Source organism: Geosmithia morbida (assembly GCF_012550715.1).
Source record: "Geosmithia morbida isolate 1262 chromosome Unknown scaffold_2, whole genome shotgun sequence".
NCBI lineage: Eukaryota > Fungi > Ascomycota > Sordariomycetes > Hypocreales > Bionectriaceae > Geosmithia > Geosmithia morbida.
The window spans coordinates 1,205,547-1,226,223 of NW_023336189.1; the positions used below are offsets into that span (position 1 = coordinate 1,205,547).

The 20,677-nt window shown below is 58.8% G+C and overlaps 6 protein-coding genes across 6 annotated transcripts; 4 read left to right on the plus strand and 2 right to left on the minus strand.

Moving 5' to 3' along the window:
- Window positions 1–1,731: 1,731 nt before the first annotated feature.
- Window positions 1,732–5,135, plus strand: GMORB2_4010 (protein of unknown function (DUF1708); the record flags this gene model as incomplete). Its single annotated transcript, XM_035465986.1, has 4 exons — window positions 1,732–1,924; window positions 2,040–2,279; window positions 2,378–4,921; window positions 5,002–5,135. 4 exons carry the CDS (start codon window positions 1,732–1,734, stop codon window positions 5,133–5,135), a joined length of 3,111 nt encoding a protein of 1,036 aa, XP_035323823.1.
- Window positions 5,136–5,680: 545 nt separating this feature from the next.
- On the minus strand, window positions 5,681–8,403 carry GMORB2_4011 (Protein of unknown function (DUF726); the record flags this gene model as incomplete). The annotated part of the gene is made up of 2 exons (XM_035465987.1): window positions 5,681–7,147; window positions 7,252–8,403. 2 exons carry the CDS (start codon window positions 8,401–8,403, stop codon window positions 5,681–5,683), a joined length of 2,619 nt encoding a protein of 872 aa, XP_035323824.1.
- A 928-nt stretch (window positions 8,404–9,331) lies between these two features.
- GMORB2_4012 (nucleolar protein TMA23) lies at window positions 9,332–10,093 on the plus strand (the record flags this gene model as incomplete). Its single annotated transcript, XM_035465988.1, has 1 exon — window positions 9,332–10,093. The coding sequence occupies one exon, from the start codon at window positions 9,332–9,334 to the stop codon at window positions 10,091–10,093; it is 762 nt and encodes a 253-aa protein (XP_035323825.1).
- A 187-nt stretch (window positions 10,094–10,280) lies between these two features.
- GMORB2_4013 (tRNA(His) guanylyltransferase) lies at window positions 10,281–11,365 on the minus strand (the record flags this gene model as incomplete). The annotated part of the gene is made up of 5 exons (XM_035465989.1): window positions 10,281–10,439; window positions 10,576–10,680; window positions 10,744–10,832; window positions 10,898–11,070; window positions 11,235–11,365. 5 exons carry the CDS (start codon window positions 11,363–11,365, stop codon window positions 10,281–10,283), a joined length of 657 nt encoding a protein of 218 aa, XP_035323826.1.
- Window positions 11,366–12,049: 684 nt separating this feature from the next.
- Window positions 12,050–13,547, plus strand: GMORB2_4014 (COMPASS component SWD1; the record flags this gene model as incomplete). Its single annotated transcript, XM_035465990.1, has 2 exons — window positions 12,050–12,408; window positions 12,488–13,547. 2 exons carry the CDS (start codon window positions 12,050–12,052, stop codon window positions 13,545–13,547), a joined length of 1,419 nt encoding a protein of 472 aa, XP_035323827.1.
- A 1,143-nt stretch (window positions 13,548–14,690) lies between these two features.
- GMORB2_4015 (DNA-directed RNA polymerase II subunit RPB1) lies at window positions 14,691–20,010 on the plus strand (the record flags this gene model as incomplete). Its single annotated transcript, XM_035465991.1, has 2 exons — window positions 14,691–15,047; window positions 15,124–20,010. 2 exons carry the CDS (start codon window positions 14,691–14,693, stop codon window positions 20,008–20,010), a joined length of 5,244 nt encoding a protein of 1,747 aa, XP_035323828.1.
- Window positions 20,011–20,677: the final 667 nt, after the last annotated feature.

The window sequence follows — 20,677 nt, forward strand, 5'->3', positions numbered from 1 at the left end:
GGCCTTGTGAGGCATCAACAATGACGAGCCACAAGGCTACCATCAACTCCATTTCTTTCCCCTTCTTTCTCTCTCTGGCTCTTTGTCACTTTTACTTCTCGTGCTCCGCCATGATTACGTCGTACATCGGACTGTTTTTTTGCACGCGTACAAGTACGACGTAACACCACGAGGAGCACCACGACTGCATACATGTACGGGTGAGTGCTACGATTGCTACAAGTATGGACAGTCTTGCCAGCACTACGGGTTTAGTACCAACAGAATAAGCGCGTCACGTCAGTCGCGTCCAAGGGAAACCCCAGAGCCAGTCATATGCTGCAACGTTGGTCAATGGACGGAGAGCAGGGGTCTCGTCCCCGTGTAATCTGTAGAGCCAATCAGTCCAATATCCGTCCGTGTCCATCATATTCGTCCTTGATTCGTCGGCGTCTGGTCAGAGCCAAAGAGAGACCCCAAAGCCTGGAGGGCTGGCTGTTGACTCGTGTGTGTGAGAGGGAGTGAGGTTGACTATGACAGAGTGAGTGAGGGCGACGATGATCGAATCTACTCATCTACTCATTCTTGTATAGTCTGTGCCACTCGCACGTCAAACATGGTGGTATTATTGCTATCTGATCTGAAAATGCACTGCCTTCTGCCCTTGGCCTCTCTCTCCGCGGTGGTCCTTGGCGCGTGGGACGTGCCTGGGTCGGAGATTGGGGACGAGTAGGCTGCAGCACAAGTTTTATTAACTCTTGATTTTAATAGTAGACGCGAAGAGATGGTCCAATCCCACTCGAAGCCCCTTGTCAATTTGACGCCTCGTTTACGGACTCTTCTACTACGAGTGAGTACATGTACTCGTAGAGTACGAGTGAGAGTAATGATACTCCGTTCAGGTCCTCCGTAATACAATGTGTGATCCCCCTCCCCCCCCCTGAGTCCATTGATTGCTGAGAGAAAGAGGGCCGATGCCACTTCCCCCCCCCCAAGCAGACGCCCCTCTCCCGAGTGCGACGGCGAAACCTCACATTTTTGTTTCTGCTTCCCAGCTGCAAATTACTTGCTTTTTTTCTTCTTCTTTTTTCCTGCCTTCCTCCTCGCCGTTTCGATTCATTTGCTCATGTATTCTTTTGTTTCTTTTGCCTTCTCTCCCTGCCTTTGTCACTCATTGATTCATCCCGATTTCTCCTTTCTATCACAGCTACTCCGTACTACGGGTACTCTTCTCACCCTCCTTTATACCCTGCCAACCTGATTGCTTCCCACCTTCATATGGACTCACCCCCCTGCCCCTCCATGCATTCCCACTTCCTGCGCATAACAATTTTCTCTCCGTCTTGAAAACTGGATACCCGGTTTTTGAGCAGACGCCGTAACGAGTAGACGTACAGCATACGAGTTCAACCAGTAGGTGAGTTTCCTCCAACTTGCGCCTCGTCACATGTGCGGCGACGGACGGCAGAACGGCTGCAACACACATACACACACATCCGATACACACATGCACCGCACGCACGCACGCCACACACTACTTGTACTTGGGATCACAACCGCGTCACCAAAGAGGCTAACCCCTGACACCTTACGAACTTCTGGCAGGCTGATCCATATCAAGCATCTCCACGACCGTACGTGCCGGACCGCACGAAAAGACACGACCGAGCCGATTGATTCTCGTCCTGTCTCCACGCCCGCATATATATCATCGTCTTACAAAACTCCGGGGGTGAACAGGCACACCGCATCATGGCAGGTCTCTTCTCCCGCCTCAAAAGCGGCAAGGAGGGCACAAAGTCCAAGAAGAAGAATGCTACCAGCCAGCAGCCCGCGTCGACGCCCGCCAAGCCGCAATGGGACGATGCATGGACGCGCAGCAGCGTGGAGCCCGAGGAGATTCACGAACTGATCCGTTTCTGCACCGAGGAGCTCAAATCTCGAGGTATGAACTGCCCCTCCCCCGCTGGACATGCCCATAGTGGTAGCAGTATATACGAGGAGGCAACTCTCAAGCAGCGGCCCGACAGCTAACCATCTACCCGGACCTGGCTCTTCAGCACTCGATCTTCCTTTCCTCCTGCTGCCCTTCCGACCGACCTCCGATCCGAGCGCTGTGCGCAACTTTATCCGCCACTTCTTTGGCCAGAAGCAGGCTGTGCGGGGCGAGATTCTGGCCCAGGAGATTCGCATGACCAGTCCCATGGTCCTCTCTGGCGTCGTGAAATGGTGCTGGGGCCGCCTTCAGGGCGGTGTTGTCGGATGGGACGCCTATGAGCTATTCAAGGTCGGAGAATACGGTATGTCTCGAGCTATCCTTCATCCTTTGCCCACCCACTCGACCGTTGGGCTGCTTCTGTGGGGATCCCGCCCTAACCTTAGAGCTTCTCCTCAACAGACTCCAACATGGCCCGAGACTCCTTCAAGACTTTCATCCCCATTAGCGTCGAGAACGGTGCCCGCCAGCGCATTATCTTTGACTTCTTCGACCTGCTGGCCGCTGTTGCCGCCCACGGAAAGTCCAACGGTCTCGGTGGTCGCAAGCTCTCGCGCATGGCTGCCTGGTGGGCCTTTGAGCAGAGGGACACCGGCAACGGCTTCGAGGGCGGCTACAATGCCTGGCTCAATGCCGCCGATGCTACCAGCCACCTCTTCTTTGCCTACTTGAGGTCCGTGGCCCCCGAGCAGAACCTCACCGGTATCTCCATGCTCCCCATGTCGCTCCAGAAGCTCCTGCAGGAGACCGAATACCCGCCCCAAAAGCCCGATCTCATGATGTCGCGGACCAACAAGGTCGTCATGATTGTCGAGACAGTCTCGCCGACGCCGTTTGCCCTGCTCCGGAGAGCCAATCACTTCCAATACCGCGACTCCGACAAGGCCCTGCAGGAGTTTGCCGCCTACGAGGACCCGGTCCAGTCGTTGTCCGAAGAGTGCAAGCGAGTTCTCAAGGCCGTCTCGGCCGCGAACCAGTCGCAGGTGTCGAGCATAAAGCACTCGACCAGCTTGCGCGACGCCTCGTGGTCCCGCTTCGAGGACATCGGCTTCTCCAGCACTCTCGATGACGACGATGCGGACGGCAACAACGGTGCTCTAAGCGCCGCCAGGAAGCAGCAGCAGCCAGGAGGGCTCCGGACGAGTCCCTCCTCCGGAAACGGCCTCGGCCGCCCGACCACCCCCTCCTGGGCCGATTTCCTGTCCTCCGGCTTCGTCGATGACAACAACCAGGCGAGATCCAACCTTCTCCTCCCCCCCGACAAGTTCCTGCCGCCCATCCAGGTGCCTGACAGGCAGCGCAGCTCGCAGTCGCACAACCCACGTCTCGAGACAAACCAGGAGCTAGACCCGGGAGAGCTAGCCAGCATCACCTTCCTCGATCTGGACGACGCCTTCTGGTGGGTGTGGATGAGCAGCCTGGCGCCTGAGGAGACGCAGGACCGCAAGGCAGCATTCGGACGCTGCGCCGTCGTCGAGACTAATATCCGGGGCGGCCGGTGGCTTGTCCTCGAGGAGATGGTTGCAGGCGCAGCACCCGAGCCGCAGGAGGGCGCTTATATTGCCGAGAAGAAGGGTTTCTTCAACTGGACACGCCGCGGCAAGACGCTCAAGCGCCGCAAGTCGACGGGCAAGCAGCTCAACGAGCGGGCCGCGGCTGACAAGTCGACGACCAGCTTCGCCACGAGCGCCAGCAGGACCAACATCGGCCCAGACACGCACGCCAAGATCCAGGCCAAGGCCGCCCAGCTGCGTGCCGCCAGCGAACAGGAGAAGAGGCAGGAGGAGGCCCTCGCCGAGGCCCAGCGCCGCGGGCGCGAGGGTGACACGACCGACAAGACGATGAGCGTCCTCACCATGCAGACAAACATTGTCCCCGACGCGTCGCCGGCCATGAGATGGGTCAGCAAGTACGACAGGGGTTCTATCAAGGACGCCTACCTGGCCAACAGCAATGCCGGCCGTGGCATGGCCCTGTCCCCCGTTCCCACCGAGGACAGGCCGGCTCCCTCGACCAACGGTCCTCCCACGATCAAGGAGGACGAGCCCAAGACGGCGCCCGCCGTGCCCGCCAAGTCGCCGGAGCCTAAGCCTGAGACGGAGACGGAGGAGGAACCTGTTCCCGGGAGCGAGGCTGCTCCTCCACCCGGAGACGAGAGCCCTGCTCCCGCCCCTGCCCCGGCCGACGATACCGCCGACTCCATTGCCCCCGCCCCGACGCCGTCGAGTATCGCCCACGATGACGAGGAAAAGCCGAACAAGAAGATGCCCAAGTCCAAGTCCGGCGGCTTCCGCAAGCTCTTCTCGCGCAAGAACCGCAGCTCCAAGGTTCCCGACAACGCGGCCGCAGACATCAACGCCATGCTCCGCAAGGACTCCCAGAGCACTGAGACCTCTGCGGCCGCCACGCCCGATGCCGCCACTCCCACGCGGGAGGTGGCCACTCCGGCCAACGACAGCGACCGAGACAACGGCACAACCGGTCCCGACACGCCCAAGGCCGCGGTTTCCGGTCCCACGCCGCCCGCCGAGGACACGGCCTCGGTGAGCGACCTCTCTGCCGTAGACGCCAGGGACGCGGCCGAGGCGAAGCGCGAATTCGCCCGCTTCGACCAGGGTCCCCTCGACGACCAACCAGCCTTTTCCCCCCGCGACAACGATGACGATGACGATGACGACGGCGACGCCACCCCTCCGCCCATCGCGCGCCGTCCGGTCCAGCGCGGCACCCCCTCGCTCACCAGCTCGCATGAGATCCCGCGCGAGGAGCGCCTCAGCCACACCGCTGGTCCGGGGGTTCAGGATCGATGGGCACAGATCCGCAAGAACGCCGCTAATCGGTCGGCCACGTACCAGCGTCCCGAGGACGAGCAGGTCCCGGCTAGGAGCTTCCACAGCCGTTCACACCAGGGTGGTGGGGAGGATGACGATACCAGTGGTGAAGAGAGTGAGTTTTTTCTTCTTCCTTTCTCCTTCCATCTTACATATGGATCTACCGTGAAATTATAAATGCTAACATGGCAGCAGCAATCGAGTCCCGCGTCGCCCGTATCAAGGCTCGCGTGGCCGAACTGACAGGCTCGATGGAGGGTGTCAACGGTCCTCAATCCACTACGCCCAGCGCCCACAGTTCCCAGGGGATCTCTCCTTCCCGGGCGTAATCTTGTCCTTATTCTCCTGACATCTTTCTTCTTCTGACACGTTCTCTCCTCCCTTCCGATCTCACGCCTTTACAATGCGGTATACAGATACCATGCCTTTTTATCTTTCTTCTCTTGAATTCTCGCCTATTTTTCCTTCTTTTCTGAGCCTAACGGACCATGAGATTTTTTTTACTTTTTTTCTCTCCTTCTCTTGATAAACGCATTTACTTTTTTTTTCCCCTTTCTTCTTCTCTATAAATGTGTTTTATCTGTTTTCCTTTTTTTTTCAATGGTTTGGCTGTCTTTTCTTTTGTATCTAATACCAATTCGCTTTTTTTTTAACTCTGCTTTTCTTGAATTTGAACTATCAGGATTTGTTATTTTCCAGCTTTTCTCCTACCAATTGAGAGTTCTTGATGTTGTTCCCTCCGCTTGACGTGGAGAATAAATCATAATGGTCACGGGCTATTAAATTTTTCAAAGTTCATTTTTTTCTTTCTTTTTTTCTTTGAAAAAAATTGAATATTCTTTAGCAATATGAATACTAGTTACTTCCCGTGATGCTAAGGACTATAATCCCTGTCAATCATCATTATCGGGCCACCGTCATCATCCTCATCTGGCGTCCTCGGACGAGCAGGCTCACTGATGGTCCTTGTACTCGTATCCACGCGGCGGGGGGGGACCGGTCTTCTAGAGGGGACGGCGGCAGGTGTGGACAAGGACTCATACGGGGGTGGTGGTCTGTCTGGCACTTGGCCGTCCGTTGCCGCCATCTCTGCTGTCGGGCGGCGAGGTAGGGGAGGGTTTGCCGGTGCTGTTGGTGCCGCGGCCGCGGTAGGCCTCCTGGGTAGCCGGGGACTGGGCGCAGAGCCCATCACTTCCGCTGTTGGGCGGCGAGGAAGTGGTGGTTTCACCTCGGCAGCAGGAGGGGTGGCAGCAGCAGCAGCAGCTGCTGCTGCTGCAGGTCTCGGTGGTAGCTGAGGACCCGTTTCTTGATCTGACGGTGCGTTGTTGGGATCTGACTCCCCGTCTGCCAGTCCGGGGATCAGATCGGTGTGGGGTAGTTCCTTGGCATCCTGGTCGTACATCTTGTCGTCGATATCCTCGTCGTGGATCTTGCCGTGTGCATAGTCGTCCTTGAGGACCATGACGTCGTCCATGGGGATCTCGTCGCCGGCGTCGATGCCCGCAAAGGCGCACTTGCGGAGGATCTCGCCCGTGAGCTCGGGGTAGCGCATGTGTCCGCTCACGCAGGCGCTCAGGTCGAGGTTCTCGACGCCGTCGACGCCGCGGATGGGCTGGAGTCCCGCAACGCCCATGGACATGCTGTAGGCGCGGTAGACGAGGCCGAGGATCATGTCGTTCTCCGAGTAGACGTTGAAGACCTTGCCCGATACGACGGTGCGCAGGGTGCGCCAGTGCGCCGGGCTGGAGGGTGCGGGCGCGCCGATGATGACGACGGTGTCGACCAGCCCGAAGGCGCGGCGCTTGGCGAGCGACTGGAGGCAGGCGTGGATGGTGGCAGCCCCCAGGGAGTAGCCCACCAGCGTGACGGGACGCTCGCCCTGGACTCGGTTGATGAGGGCGTCGGCCAGCAGGTGGCCTGCCTTGCGGGAGCGGTTGAGGCCCCGGCTGAACGGGTTGTCGACGCGGGAGGCGGCCGTGAGGACCGAGATGGGCCACAGGGCTGCCATGAGCGTCGCAAACACCGTGTGCCGGATGACCTGGTACCGGAGAGCGTTCCACGCTGCGGACTTGATGAGGTCGCTAAAGGCCGTCCCCACCGTCAGCAGCGTCTTGACCTCGTACCGCAGGGCAAACACCTCCGTCTCGGTGCTGAAGACGCGCCACGGCTTCGTGATGTCCTCCTCCGTTCCGAGCCAGCCGTTGATGCCGATGGTGATGCGCAGTCGCCGGTTCAGCTGGTCGCCCTTCCCGTGTCCGACATCCTTGCCTGTGAGGCTGTCCTGGAGCGGTATGAACTTGAAGTCTTCGACTTCTTTGGCGTAGCTGTCCATCATCTCACCCTAGCCAGGGCGTCAGTCCAAGTCACGCATGCTGCTAAATGGTACATGTACGGTGAAATAGAGGGAGCAGCCCCGGATGGGGGCGGAGAGGGGACCCAACGTACTGTCATCTTTGCGCCGAACGCACCAAACAGTGTGCCGACCAGCGCGCCATTCATCCAGAAGATCCCCAGGAAGCTGGCCACACCGCCGAGCCCGATACCGCCGAGCACGCCACCCAGGGCACCCGCAACGAGAGGGGCAGCAAGGCCTCCGGTAACACCGATGACGGTGGCGCCGACGACAGAGGCCAAGCCGACCTTGAGGAAACGACCAACCTTGTTAGCCTCGCGGCGCTTGGCGGCCTCTGCCTCGGCCGACATGGACGCCTGCCTCTGGTCTTCTCCGGCCTTGGACGACTCGATCAGGGTCTGGGCAATCTCCATCTCCTCGTGGATGAGGAAGGACTGGGAGAGCTCGAGGGAGGCAGACAGGTAGAGGGCCAGGGTGCGCGAGTGGGCCGAGTATTTTCCCGTAGACAGCAGCAGCAGCAGGATACAGCTGACGGCCTCTTGGCGGTCCCTCAGCGGCACGGTGGTGAGCCTCGTGGGCACGGGAGCGTACAGCATCTGCAGGGCGAAGAAGTCCTCGGACCTGTCGAGCTGGACGTCTCCGTCGCCGTCGGGGACCTGGTAGGGCTGCTTGCTGCTGCCGCCGCCCTGGGCAGCCTGTCGTTCCTCCGTCCGTGCCATGGCATCTGCACGCTTCTTACGCTCCGCCCTGATCTTGTCGTCGTCGTCGACCATGACGATCTCCCGAAGCTTGGGCATGAACTCCTTCTTCCAGTCCTCGAGGTGCTTGACAGCGGCATTCTGAATCCGCAGGGCGTCCTGGGCAGGTTTGGGCACCAGACCCTTGAGCTTGGAGCCTACGTCGAACTTTGCCCCTCCCCCCCAACCTTCCTGGGCGGGGGATCTAGGGTCGGTCTCGGTTCGCTTCGGCTTCTCGTCCTGGATAGGCTGGGTGGACGAGCGAGAGGGAGGCTGGAACTCGTTTCCCGGAAGGGGCGGCGTATCGCAGGGCGTGGTGGCGCCACTGTTCCCGCGGGACGAAGGCGTGGACTCGCCTGTCGAGACGGGACCTAGTTCGTCGGGTGCGACCTGCAGCTCCTCGAGCATGTGGTTGGTGATGTCGTCGACGAGCTCGAGTAGGGCACGACGGCGGGCGGGAATGAAATTTACCACGATCTGGCGCGGGTCTGAGCATAGGGGCGCCATGATGGGCAGTCTATGAGACGCATCGGAGGGGGGGGGGGGGGGTGCAGATGGAATAACGCAAAAAAATGATCGACGTACTAGAGAAGAGGGACGTCAGGACGAAGGGGGTCTTTAGAATGACCATACGGAATTACCGGCAGCCAGCTAACAGAGCCGCCGTTAAACCCTCCCACTGTACGGAATATTATTACATCATGGTAAGTCTACCAGTCTGCAACGCGGTAGCGATATTAATAATACAGTAGTACGGAGTACAGTACAGACCATTACCAGGTGAGACTCTTTCCCGTCATACATGATACGGTACAGCACTATCATAATACTATAATTACTGTCACATGGGCCGATGGGCCAAGAGAATATCTGAATGCGTCCCTGTTGATCAGGTGGGTGCCCTAGGGTGCGCGCTCCGAAGGGCTTAACCACACTACAATCGTACGGGGGGTTATCATACAAGAGTTTCGACAATGTTGTCGATATCCAGGAATTGGCATCTACTCTTATATAGAAACCGATGTGGCACATACATCTCATCATCATCGTGGTTCTGCTAGTTATTGCTGCTGGGGATACAAGTATCAATCTGTACCGAGAATCGTTACTCTTATTGGTGCGGTACAGTAGTAGCCTAAACGCCCGGGAGAGGGGGGGAGGGGGGGCATTAACGCGGTAGTGTTTTAGGGGCTCGACTGCTGCAAGTAGCCAGTAGGTGGGTTGCGCCACGATAAGCCCAGCGATAAGCCCCAACTCCACCGCCGGCAGGAAAAAAGAAGAAAAAAAGTTGCCTATTGTTAGGTCCTCCATTCTGCATCTCCCCCCCCCCCCACAAACTGAGAAACTCATTCCACGACAGACAGCAAGTGATGCGCAGCGGTTGATTGATACGCAGACCCAGTTCTTCCGTCCCTTCGCGCACATTCATGCACAGATGGACGCTCACGCCCTCCTGACAGCCCAAGGCTGGCGCGGCCACGGCCACTCCCTCCACCACAAGGACGACAAGATCGGCCTGGCGAAACCTCTCCTCATCTCGCGCAAGAACAACACAAAAGGCCTTGGTGTGTCGCAACACTTCAACCCGGATCAGTGGTGGCTCAACGCCTTTGACGAGCAGCTCAAGGGTCTCGAGACCAGCGACGAGGGCGGTGTGAAGCAGACCATCACCAAGGGAAAGCTCAACACCGTCGCACCGGGTTCGCTGGGCAGGTACTCGGTATACACCTCCTTCGTCAGCGGGGGTTTTCTTGAGGGAACGGTCGACCTCCTGAAGAAGCAGAAGGAGCAGGAACGGCGGAAACAGATCATCTCCAACTCTTCGTCGCCGTCATCATCCTCCTCGGCAACGTCTGACGACGACGACGACGACGACACGAATTCGAAGAAACCGAAGACGTCAGACGGCAAGGAGAAGGAGAAGGGCGTGAAAATAAAAGAATCCAAGGCGGAACGTCGGGCGAGAAGAGAGGCCAAGAGGGAACGCAAACAGGCCAGGGCCGTGAGGAGAGCCGCTCGGCAAGAACGCAGGCAAGCAAGAGCTGAGAGAAAGGCCAGGAAGATCGCCAAGAAGACCGCCAAGAGTGCCGTTGACGAGGAGAAGCGCCTGCGACGGGCTAAGAAGGAGGGAAAGAGGCGCAAGAGGGAGCTCGAGGGGGAGAGGGAGCTCAAGGGGGAGCGCGAGGACGAGCAATGATTCGACGGGGAGAGGGGAGCAACCGAATAGTCGTGTGGCGGATTTGATTTTGGAAAAGCATTCAAACGGAGTCTTGGAGGTAAACATAAGAGAGAGAGCAATGAGCGCTGTATTTGATACCCGGATAGTATATAGGAGAGAGGGAATGCTCCCACTGGTATACTACTCACCGACGTCCGTGTTCTTTCTACGTCTCCTTGGGAACCTTGCCGGGCTTGTTGGACAGTATCCACGGCCTCCTGTCCCAGAAATCATCCTTGATGATGTCCAGGTGATCCACCAGGATCCTCGCCTTGGCTCTACGCTTCCTGTCGTTCTCCGTCTGCGTCTTTGATTGCCGGACGGGCTCTGCCAGTGAGTCGACTTCCTGGGCGACGTGGTGCTCGGCGGGGTTGACGAGCTCGTACTGGAACGACGGTCAGGTGGATGCACCGACAGGAAGCAGTGTCTCGTACGCGGAAGAGAGGAAGAAGAAAACTTACATCCCGGAATATGACGCTGCCCTTTTTATACATTTCCGGCTCGCGGTTGTAGTTGATGCCGAACCTGGAGAACATGATCTCATTCTTATCGGCTGCCAGCGTACCCTGTGTCCCGCCCAGTCAGTCAGCCTTGAGAATGGTCGTGGTCAGGAAGAGACGGATGCCTACCGCCAGCGTCTTTTCGGCTTCCTTGTTGCCGATGCCACCCAGTTGAATGAGGGACCAGAACGCCGTATTGTAGAGGTTGTTGATGTGACCTACGTCGGTGGGGTAAGTACGTGATGGCGAGGACCAGGGGGGGGGCACGGTGAGCAGCACATACAGTCGGCTTGTCTCCAACTCAAGTAGTCCCTGAGGTTCTGAACGGTGGGGTAGCACACGGCTCGGCCGTCAAAGGTCGGGAGAGGTGATGTCAGAGGGGTATCGGGGAAGTGAGTCGGCCACGAGTGGACGTAGTTGGCTGTGAATGTTGAGACGACGGTGGTGATGAGTTTGCTGCGAAGCGGGGGGGCATGTTAGATGGGAAGAAGACGATCAAGCCGAACGGGACAGTACAGACCTGGCTCTCCTCTCAAACAAGTCTGTAGACTTGTGAAATATGAAGCTTCTCTACCGTCAGCCGTGACATGCTACGTCATTACGGGCCTGATTCCTCTCACCTGTATTCGTCGCTCACGCCGTATGCGAGCGTGATATCGGGTAGGTCAGCGACGACAGCCTTGGCAGCCGTGTTCATGAGGTCGAGGGCTCGGCGGTCGTTGGGTTTCTCAAAGTTGTACTTGGCACACATTCTTTTGCGTCTTGTCAGGACTGTGAATCTTGGCGGGGTGGGTTCTCCTTGTTACGACATCTCTCACTTTGTAAAGGCCCGTCCATCTACACGGACGATGACCCATGTGTTGGGCAAGAGAAAGTCTGGCTGCTCGAAAGCCCGGACATATTCGAACCTTGAGGGAGTTGCGTGTCAGCAACGCACCGTGAATGCATACGCAACCGAGACGTGCAGCCACCCACCTTGAGTTGGCCATTAGGAGTATCCTGCATAGATCAACTCCGCAAAAGAGAAGTCAAGAGAATGTGTAGAATGCCAGTTAGTGCAGCGCATGTGGGATGTGGAGCGGGGAATAACCTAAACGCACTCCAGGCTTGCGTAGGGTAAGCTAGAGGCCATCAGGGGTCCGGGCCTATCGCGCCAGCTGGGTATGGGGGGCGCTATAATAGCCTACAGCAACACGCTGTAAACCGACCCCTCTCCACTGGGCCCTTGTGCTCCCCCGCCGTGCCCGTAATCCTTTTTTTCCTCTCAGCCTTGCAAGACGGAAGAGGTGGGAGAGACGCGGCTGCAGACCCGACGACGCGACGTAGTCTCTGCATCTCTCCCCCGTACCGCCATGCTGATACCATCGGCCGTCGACAATCGCCATACAAGGAATCACGGGAGGCATTCTTGTCCTCCTCGGCTACGCTACTCACCATGAACCTCCTTCTTTCCGACGAATACCTGTTGCAGGACTACCCTGACTGCATCACCAACACGATCCGCTCCGGCCACACCACCATGATGCGCTTCGACCGCAAGGGCGACTACTTGGCCTCTGGCCGCGGCGACGGCACCGTCGTCATCTGGGACCTAGATACGATGGGGGTGGCCAGGAAGCTGAGGGGCCACAATAAGAACATAACTTTCCTCAGCTGGTCCTGCTGCGGGAGGTATCTGCTGTCCACCTGCCAGGGCTGGAAGGCCATCCTGTGGGATCTGCAGGACGGGAAGCGCCTGCGCGAGGTGCGCTTCCGCGCACCGGCCTACATGGGGGAGCTGCACCCGTGGAACCAGTACGCTGTCTTTTCACTCCCCCCTGCTAGCTCTGTCCCTGCTGGGATCTGTCTACATGGTGCTGACGCGATGGTCTAGCTTCGTGTTCGTCGCATCACTCTTCGAGGAACAGCCTGTCATAGTCGACATGTCGGAACCCGTCGACGTCAAACACGTCCTACCGTCGGCGCCGAAACGACCGAACACGGACGGAGACGCCGCCCTCAACCAGAAGCAAGCCAAGGAGGACGCCCGGCAGATGACGACGTCGGCCATCTGGACGGCGACGGGCGAGCACATTCTCTCGGGCACCAGCAAGGGGTGGTTAAACATCATCGACACCGACACGCGCCAGGTGATATACTCGGAGAAGATATGCGGAGCCGCCATCACGACGATGCGGCTGACCGGGTCCGGTAGGGAGCTCCTGGTCAACTCGCAGGATCGCATCATCCGCACGTTTCGACTGCCCAACCTGTCGGTCGAGGACCTAGACCTCGACACGCTACAGGTGCCGCTGGAGCACAAGTTCCAGGACGTGGTCAACAGACTGTCGTGGAACCACGTCACGTTCAGCGCCACGGGCGAGTACGTGGCGGCGTCTACGTACAACAATCACGAGCTCTACGTTTGGGAGCGCGGGCACGGCAGCTTGGTGTGCATGCTCAAGGACCCCAAGGAGGAGCAGGGTGTCATCGAGTGGCACCCCACGCGGACGCTGCTGGCGGCGTGCGGCCTCGAGACGGGAAGGATCTACATATGGTCCGTCGTGAGCCCGCAGAAGTGGTCAGCGCTGGCGCCCGACTTTGCAGAGGTCGAGGAAAACGTCGAGTACATTGAGCGCGAGGACGAGTTTGACATCTACGCCCAGGAGGAGATCCACCGTCGCAGGCTGGACGCCGAGGATGAGGACATCGACGTCCTCACGACCGATGCTGCTTCCAAGGCACCCGGGGAAGACGGCGGCAGCTTCAGGATGCCCATCCTGTTCAACCTCGGCGAGAGCGACAGCGAGGAGGAGCTCATTGCCGTGTCGACAGGTACCATGCGGCGTAGGAGTCCGGGGGATGGCCAAGGCGATGTCGATGACGGAGCTAGCGAGAGGGCACCTGCGAAGAAGGGAGCTTCAGGCAAGGGACGGCCCAGGAAGAAGCAGTGATGATAATGTGTGTGCCGACAAAAAAAGGCTTGTATCAGTTGGCTAGGGATCATGGCGAATAAAGAAGGAGGAGGGAGAGAAAAGGGAAGAAGCAACTAAAAAAGTACAAATAGCTTGAACCAATGTATCTGTACCCGTACTCGGTCCAAAACAATGTGGCGTGTGGCGTGAGAGTCACCCGGGGTGTGCTTGAATGTTTGACTGGTAATAAATGAAGAATGACAATGACAATACGGTGCGACACACTGACAATGGATGACAATGAATGGATGGTAGACAACCCCCCCCCCCCCCCCCCCCCCCCCCCCCCCCACTCGTACGGAGTATGAGAGAGATATTATATGGAAGCCTGAGCAAGTAAGTACCTGTACTAGCTATAGCGCATGCTCCAACGGATGCAGCGTAAACTCTGTGTACAGGCCACAGGCTACAGGCCGTTACAGCGGTGTGATTGTAGCTACGGTGTATGAGGCTCCCTCTTTACAGCAAGTGCCGGTGGTGTTACGTCTACGACAGCTTCCAACGGAATTGAGGCCTGAGGCATTAACAGAGAGCGTGGGTGAGTGGCGCGTGGGCCCAAAGTAGTTTAGTTCCTCTGGAGCGTGTGGCTCCCGCCCTCAAGTTCTTCCCATGCAATCGCCCTTCTGGTTTTCTCTCTTCAACCACGACAAAACTCTGCCCCCATCGCCCAAAGTCATCACCACGCGAGCCGAGACTTGGGCGCCGCGTCGAGAAACGATACACGGTCGATACGCGATACGGCGGACGTACGTCTCTTCCTTCTTCCTTCGACTTGTCGCGAGGCGGCGGCGACGGGGGAGATCAGCCCGAGGTTCTCCTGGGCCGTTGGCCGGGACAGGCGCTGCTGCTGACCATCCGCAACCAACTTGCGGTGGCGATCCATCAACCCGAACTCATCTCGCAATTTCGACACTCAGTCTCTTTCGAACTTGCTTGTTTTTTTCCCTTTCCCTTGGCTTGTTTTTTTTTTCTTTCGTACCCCGCGATAATACGATTCACAAACCGCGTGCGCGTGTGCTTTTTATCCCCCCTGCTTCATAATCAGCCTTCCGCGTGTTTCATCACCTTAATTTCGCTACCCGCTCGAGACGACAACTTGAACCGATCCGACAAACCGCAGTCATGGCGAACCTCTACTTCACCCACTCGAGCGCGCCGCTCAAGACGGTAGAGGAGATCCAGTTCGGTCTGATGTCTCCCGACGAGATCAAGAGCATGAGTGTGGCTCACATCCAGTACCCCGAGACCATGGAGGAGAACAAGACCAAGCCTCGCGATGGCGGCCTCAACGACCCTCTCCTCGGATCCATCGACCGGCAGTTCAAGTGCAAGACGTGCACTCAGTCTATGAGCGAGTGCCCTGGTCACTTTGGACACATCGAGCTGGCCAAGCCCGTCTACCATCCCGGCTTCATCAAGAAGGTCAAAAAGATCCTCGAGATGGTCTGCCACAACTGCAGCAAAGTGTTGGCCGATGAAGTTGGTTTAACCTGACTCTTGGACTTTCATTTTTTCCTGTTCGTTAGATGCTAACACGGACTCACACCCTTACCAGAGCGATCCCGAGTTTGTCGCTGCGATTCGCACCCGCGATCCCAAGGTCCGCTTCCAGCGCGTCTGGGCCGTCTGCAAGAAGAAGCGCAAGTGCGAGAATGAGGAGCGCGTCGACAAGAACGAGGAGTTCGCCCCCGGCATGAAGCCCAAGCACATCGACAACCACGGAGGCTGTGGCAACGCCCAGCCCTTGGTTCGCCAGGCTGCTCTCCAACTCAAGGCCGCCACCGAGGTATCTACCGAGGATGGCCCCAAGAAGAAGGAGACGGTCCCCATCACGGCTGAGCACGCCCACTCGATTATGCGTCGTATATGTGAGAAGGACCTGCGCAACATGGGCCTCAACTCCGATTATGCCCGTCCCGAGTGGATGATCGTCACCGTCCTTCCCGTGCCGCCGCCGCCTGTGCGTCCCAGTATCTCCATGGACGGAACGGGTACCGGTATGCGCAACGAAGATGATCTGACCTACAAGCTCGGTGACATCATCCGCGCCAACGGCAACGTGAAGCAGGCCATCCGTGAGGGTTCCCCCGCACACATTGCCAGGGACTTTGAGGAGCTCCTCCAGTACCATGTTGCCACCTACATGGATAACGATATTGCTGGACAGCCCCGGGCCCTGCAGAAGAGTGGACGTCCGGTCAAGGCCATCCGCGCGCGTCTCAAGGGCAAGGAGGGTCGTCTGCGTGGCAACCTGATGGGCAAGCGTGTCGACTTCTCGGCCCGTACCGTCATCACGGGTGACGCCAACCTTTCCCTCGACGAGGTCGGTGTGCCTCGCAGCATTGCGCGTACCCTGACGTACCCCGAGACGGTCACGCCGTACAACATCGGCAAGCTTCACCAGCTGGTCGAGAACGGCCCCAACGAGCACCCCGGCGCCAAGTACGTCATCCGCTCCGACGGCACCCGCATCGACCTGCGGCATCATAGGCGTGCTGCCCAGATCTCGCTCGAGTACGGCTGGAAGGTCGAGCGTCATCTCATGGACGGCGACTACATCATCTTCAACCGTCAGCCCTCGCTGCACAAGGAGTCCATGATGGGTCACCGTGTCCGTGTCATGCCCTACTCTACCTTCCGTCTCAACCTGTCGGTCACGTCCCCCTACAACGCCGATTTCGATGGTGACGAGATGAACCTCCACGTTCCCCAGAGCGAGGAGACGCGTGCCGAGGTCAAGGAGCTGTGCCTGGTCCCGCAGAACATTGTGTCGCCCCAGAAGAACGCCCCCCTGATGGGTATCGTCCAGGACTCCCTGGCTGGCGTCTACAAGCTGTGCAGGCGAGATGTCTTCCTCGACAAGGACGAGGTCATGAACCTGATGCTGTGGGTCCCCGGCTGGGACGGTATCATCCCTCAGCCCTCGATCTTGAAGCCCCGTCCCCGCTGGACTGGCAAGCAGCTCGTCAGCCTGGTCATCCCGCCCGAGGTCAGCATCCAGGCTGGCTCGGACAGCTACAATTCCCTGCTGAAGGACGACGGTATCCTCATCCAGGGCGGCCAGCTGATCTACGGCCTGCTCAAGAAGAAGCACGTCGGCGCCCAGGCTGGTGGTATCATCCACATTGCCTACAACGAGCTCGGTCCCAGCTACGCCATGACCTTCCTCAACAGCCTCCAGCAGATCGTCACGTACTGGCTGCTGCACAACGGTCACAGCATCGGTGTCGGTGACACGATTCCCGACAAGAAGACGATCGAGAAGGTTCAGCTCGACATCGACGACGAGAAGAACAAGGTCGCCGACCTCACCGCCAAGGCTACCGCCAACGAGCTCGAGGCCCTGCCCGGTATGAACGTCCGTGCAACCTTCGAGCACGAGGTCGGTGTAGCGCTCAACCGAGCCCGTGACCGTGCCGGTACCACGACGCAGAACAGTCTGAAGGACTCCAACAACGCCGTCACCATGGCCGATTCCGGCTCCAAGGGTTCCTCCATCAACATCTCGCAGATGTCGGCTCTCGTCGGTCAGCAGATGGTGGAGGGGAAGCGTATCCCCTTCGGTTTCAAGTACCGCACCCTGCCGCACTTCACCAAGGATGACTACTCGCCCGAGTCTCGCGGCTTCGTCGAGAACTCGTATCTGCGTGGCCTGACGCCCACCGAGTTCTTCTTCCACGCCATGGCCGGTCGCGAAGGTCTCATCGATACGGCCGTCAAGACTGCCGAGACCGGCTACATCCAGCGCCGTCTCGTCAAGGCGCTGGAAGACCTGAGTGCGCGCTACGACGGCACTGTCCGCAACTCGCTGGGCGACATTGTCCAGTTTCTCTACGGCGAGGACGGTCTCGACGCCATGTGCATCGAGCAGCAGAAGATGGGCATCCTGAACCCGTCCAACGACAAGTTCGCCGAGAAGTACCGTCTGGACCTCGCGAACCCGCCGGAGTGGTTCAGGAGGGACTACGAGTACGGCAACGAGCTGACTGGTGACAAGGAGTCCATGGACCTCTTGGACGAGGAGTGGGAGGCTCTGTGGGCCGACCGCGAGATCGTGCGCAAGATCAACCGCCCCAAGAAGGACGAGGACATGATGCAGCTGCCTCTCAACATCAACCGTATCATCGAGTCGGCTAAGCGCATCTTCAACGTCAAGGCGACGGACCGCAGCAACCTGCGCCCGTCGGACGTCGTCCCTGCGGTCCAGAACCTCCTGAGAAAGGTGGCCATCGTCCGTGGCGCGGACCCCATCTCGCAGGAGGCCGACTCGAACGCCACCATCCTGTTCAAGGCTCTGGTCCGCTCCAGGCTCGCCTTCAAGGACCTGATCAAGGTCCACCGGCTCAACAAGCTGGCTTTTGAGCACATCATCGGCGAGCTCCAGAACCGCTGGGACAGGGCGTTTGTCAGCCCCGGTGAGATGGTCGGTGTGCTGGCGGCGCAGTCCATCGGAGAGCCTGCCACGCAGATGACGCTCAACACCTTCCACTTCGCCGGTGTGTCGTCCAAGAACGTGACGCTCGGCGTGCCCCGTCTCAAGGAGATCCTCAACTTGGCGAGCAACATCAAGACGCCGTCCATGACGGTCTACGTCGACAGCCCGCTGGCCAAGCAGGAGCAGGCCAAGAAGCTCCGCAGCGTTGTCGAGTACACCAACCTGCGCTCCGTCACGGCCGTCACCGAGATCCACTACGACCCCGATATCCAGGAGACGACGATTGCGAGCGACGTGGACATGGTCGAGTCGTACTTCCTCATCCCCGAGGAGGGCGTGGATACGTCGGCCAGGCAGTCCAGGTGGCTGCTGCGCATCATCCTCGACCGCCAGAAGATGCTTGACAAGGAGATCCGCGTCGAGGACATCGCTCAGCGCATCAAGGAGGAGTATCCCAAGGATCTCGCCATCATCTTCAGCGACAACAACGCCGATGAGCAGGTCATCCGCATCCGTACCATCAAGAGCAAGGAGAATCCGGAAGACGACAACGGCGCCTCGATCGAGGACGATGTCATGCTCAAGCGCCTCGAGGCCCACCTGCTGGACACCATGACGCTCCGCGGCGTGCCCGGCATCGAGCGTGCCTTCCTCACCAAGGGCACGACGCTCAACACGACGCCGGACGGCGCGCAGATTGCGGTCAAGGACGATCCTCGATGCACCGAGTGGTACCTGGACACGTCCGGTTCGGCCCTGCGCGAGGTGCTGGCCGTGGACGGCATCGATGCGTCGCGCACGTCGTGCAACGACCTGTGGCAGATCGTCGACGTCTTCGGCATCGAAGCCGCGCGTTCCGCCCTGCTGCGCGAGCTGGTCAACGTGCTGGCGTTTGACGGTTCGTACGTGAACCACCGACACATGGCCCTGCTGGTGGATGTCATGACGTACAGGGGTACCATCTCTGCCGTCACGCGCCACGGCATCAACCGTGCCGACACGGGTGCGCTGATGCGCTGCTCCTTCGAGGAGACGGTCGAGATCCTGCTCGAGGCCGCCGCGACGGGAGAGCTCGACGACTGCAGGGGCATCTCGGAGAACGTCATGCTCGGCCAGATGGCGCCCATGGGCACCGGCAACTTCGACACGCTGCTGGACCCCAAGATGCTCGAGACGGTCATCTCGGACAACTCGCGCATGGGTCTCATGCCTGGCATGCCGGTCAAGGAGGGTGACGTCGAGGGTGCGGCCACTCCGTACGACACGGGTTCGCCGATGGCGGACTCGGGCTACAACAGCATGAGCTCGCCGTCGGCCGGGAACTTCTCCCCCATCCAGGGAGCGGGATCGGAGACGCCGGCCGGATTCGGCACCGAGTACGGCGGCGGCGGCTTCGGCGGCGGGGTCGGCGCCATGAGCCCGTACTCGCGCGGCGGAGCCACGAGCCCGTTCAGCACGTCGCCCACGAGCCCGTTCAGCGCCGGGATGGGAGGCTACTCGCCCACGTCCCCGGCCGGGGGCTACTCGCCGACGTCGCCTCTCATCGACGGAGGGGCCGGCCGGTTCGCGACGACGCCGTCGTTCAGCCCATCGTCGCCGTCGTTCTCGCCGACGTCGCCGATGCTGCGACCGGGCGGTCCGACGAGCCCGACGAGCCCCGGCTACAGCCCGTCGTCGCCCAACTACTCGCCGACGTCGCCGACGTCGCCCAGGCACTACTCCCCCACGTCGCCGGCCAACTTCAACTCGCCGACGTCGCCGACGTACTCGCCCGCGAGCCCGAGCTACAGCCCGGCGTCGCCCAACATCCACGGCGACGGCCCGACGTCTCCGGCCTACTCGCCTGCGTCGCCGTCGTGGTCACCGACGTCGCCGGCTTACTCTCCGACCAGTCCGCGCTTCGCCAACGCGGGGGCAGGGCAGTCACCCACGAGCCCGAGCTACTCCCCAACCTCTCCGTCCTTCTCGCCGTCCACACCTGGGCCGGGAACGTCGGGTAACCAATAGTGAGTTCTGTCCCCGTCAATGATACTGACGTCTTGTATCGTGCATGCTGACTGACCGTTCTCAGCTCTCCTACCTCACCATCAAACGACTGATTTGATTGACCATATTGTTGTCCAATACCTCCTATCTTACTTTTTCATTCATCTTCATTTCTACTGTCCCACTACGCGAGACACGGGTTGTCGTCACGTCCTTTCTTCTTTTTCCTCTTCGCAATCTGCGTCTTGTCTTTTTGTGTGTTTTACCAACTGCGCTGCATCTTGTCAACCCTCTTTTTTTACTCCTGTTTTTTTTCTCCCCCTGGGATTCTCCAGCATAATAGACGACACTTGAAAAGAAATCCAAAACATATGGACTGAAGAAGGAAGAAGAGAAGAGACCGACCAAAAAAAAAGTTCATGCATTACAGACCAAACAACAAACCCCGGATATATGTAAAACCCCCCCCAAAAAAAAGGCTTTGAATAGAAGAAGATGCCAACTCTCAAAACGGGGTGAGATGGTTTCTCGACAGAGAGGGAGAGGGAGATGAGACGTTTTTGTTCTTGTTTTTAAAAGATTTGCAAAGGAGTCGGAAGAGAAGAGAATGAGAGAAAGAAGGAAAAGCAATTAAGGAATGAGGGGAGGGTCGAAAGGGGATATGAGGGGGGGAGGAGGAAAAGGATGA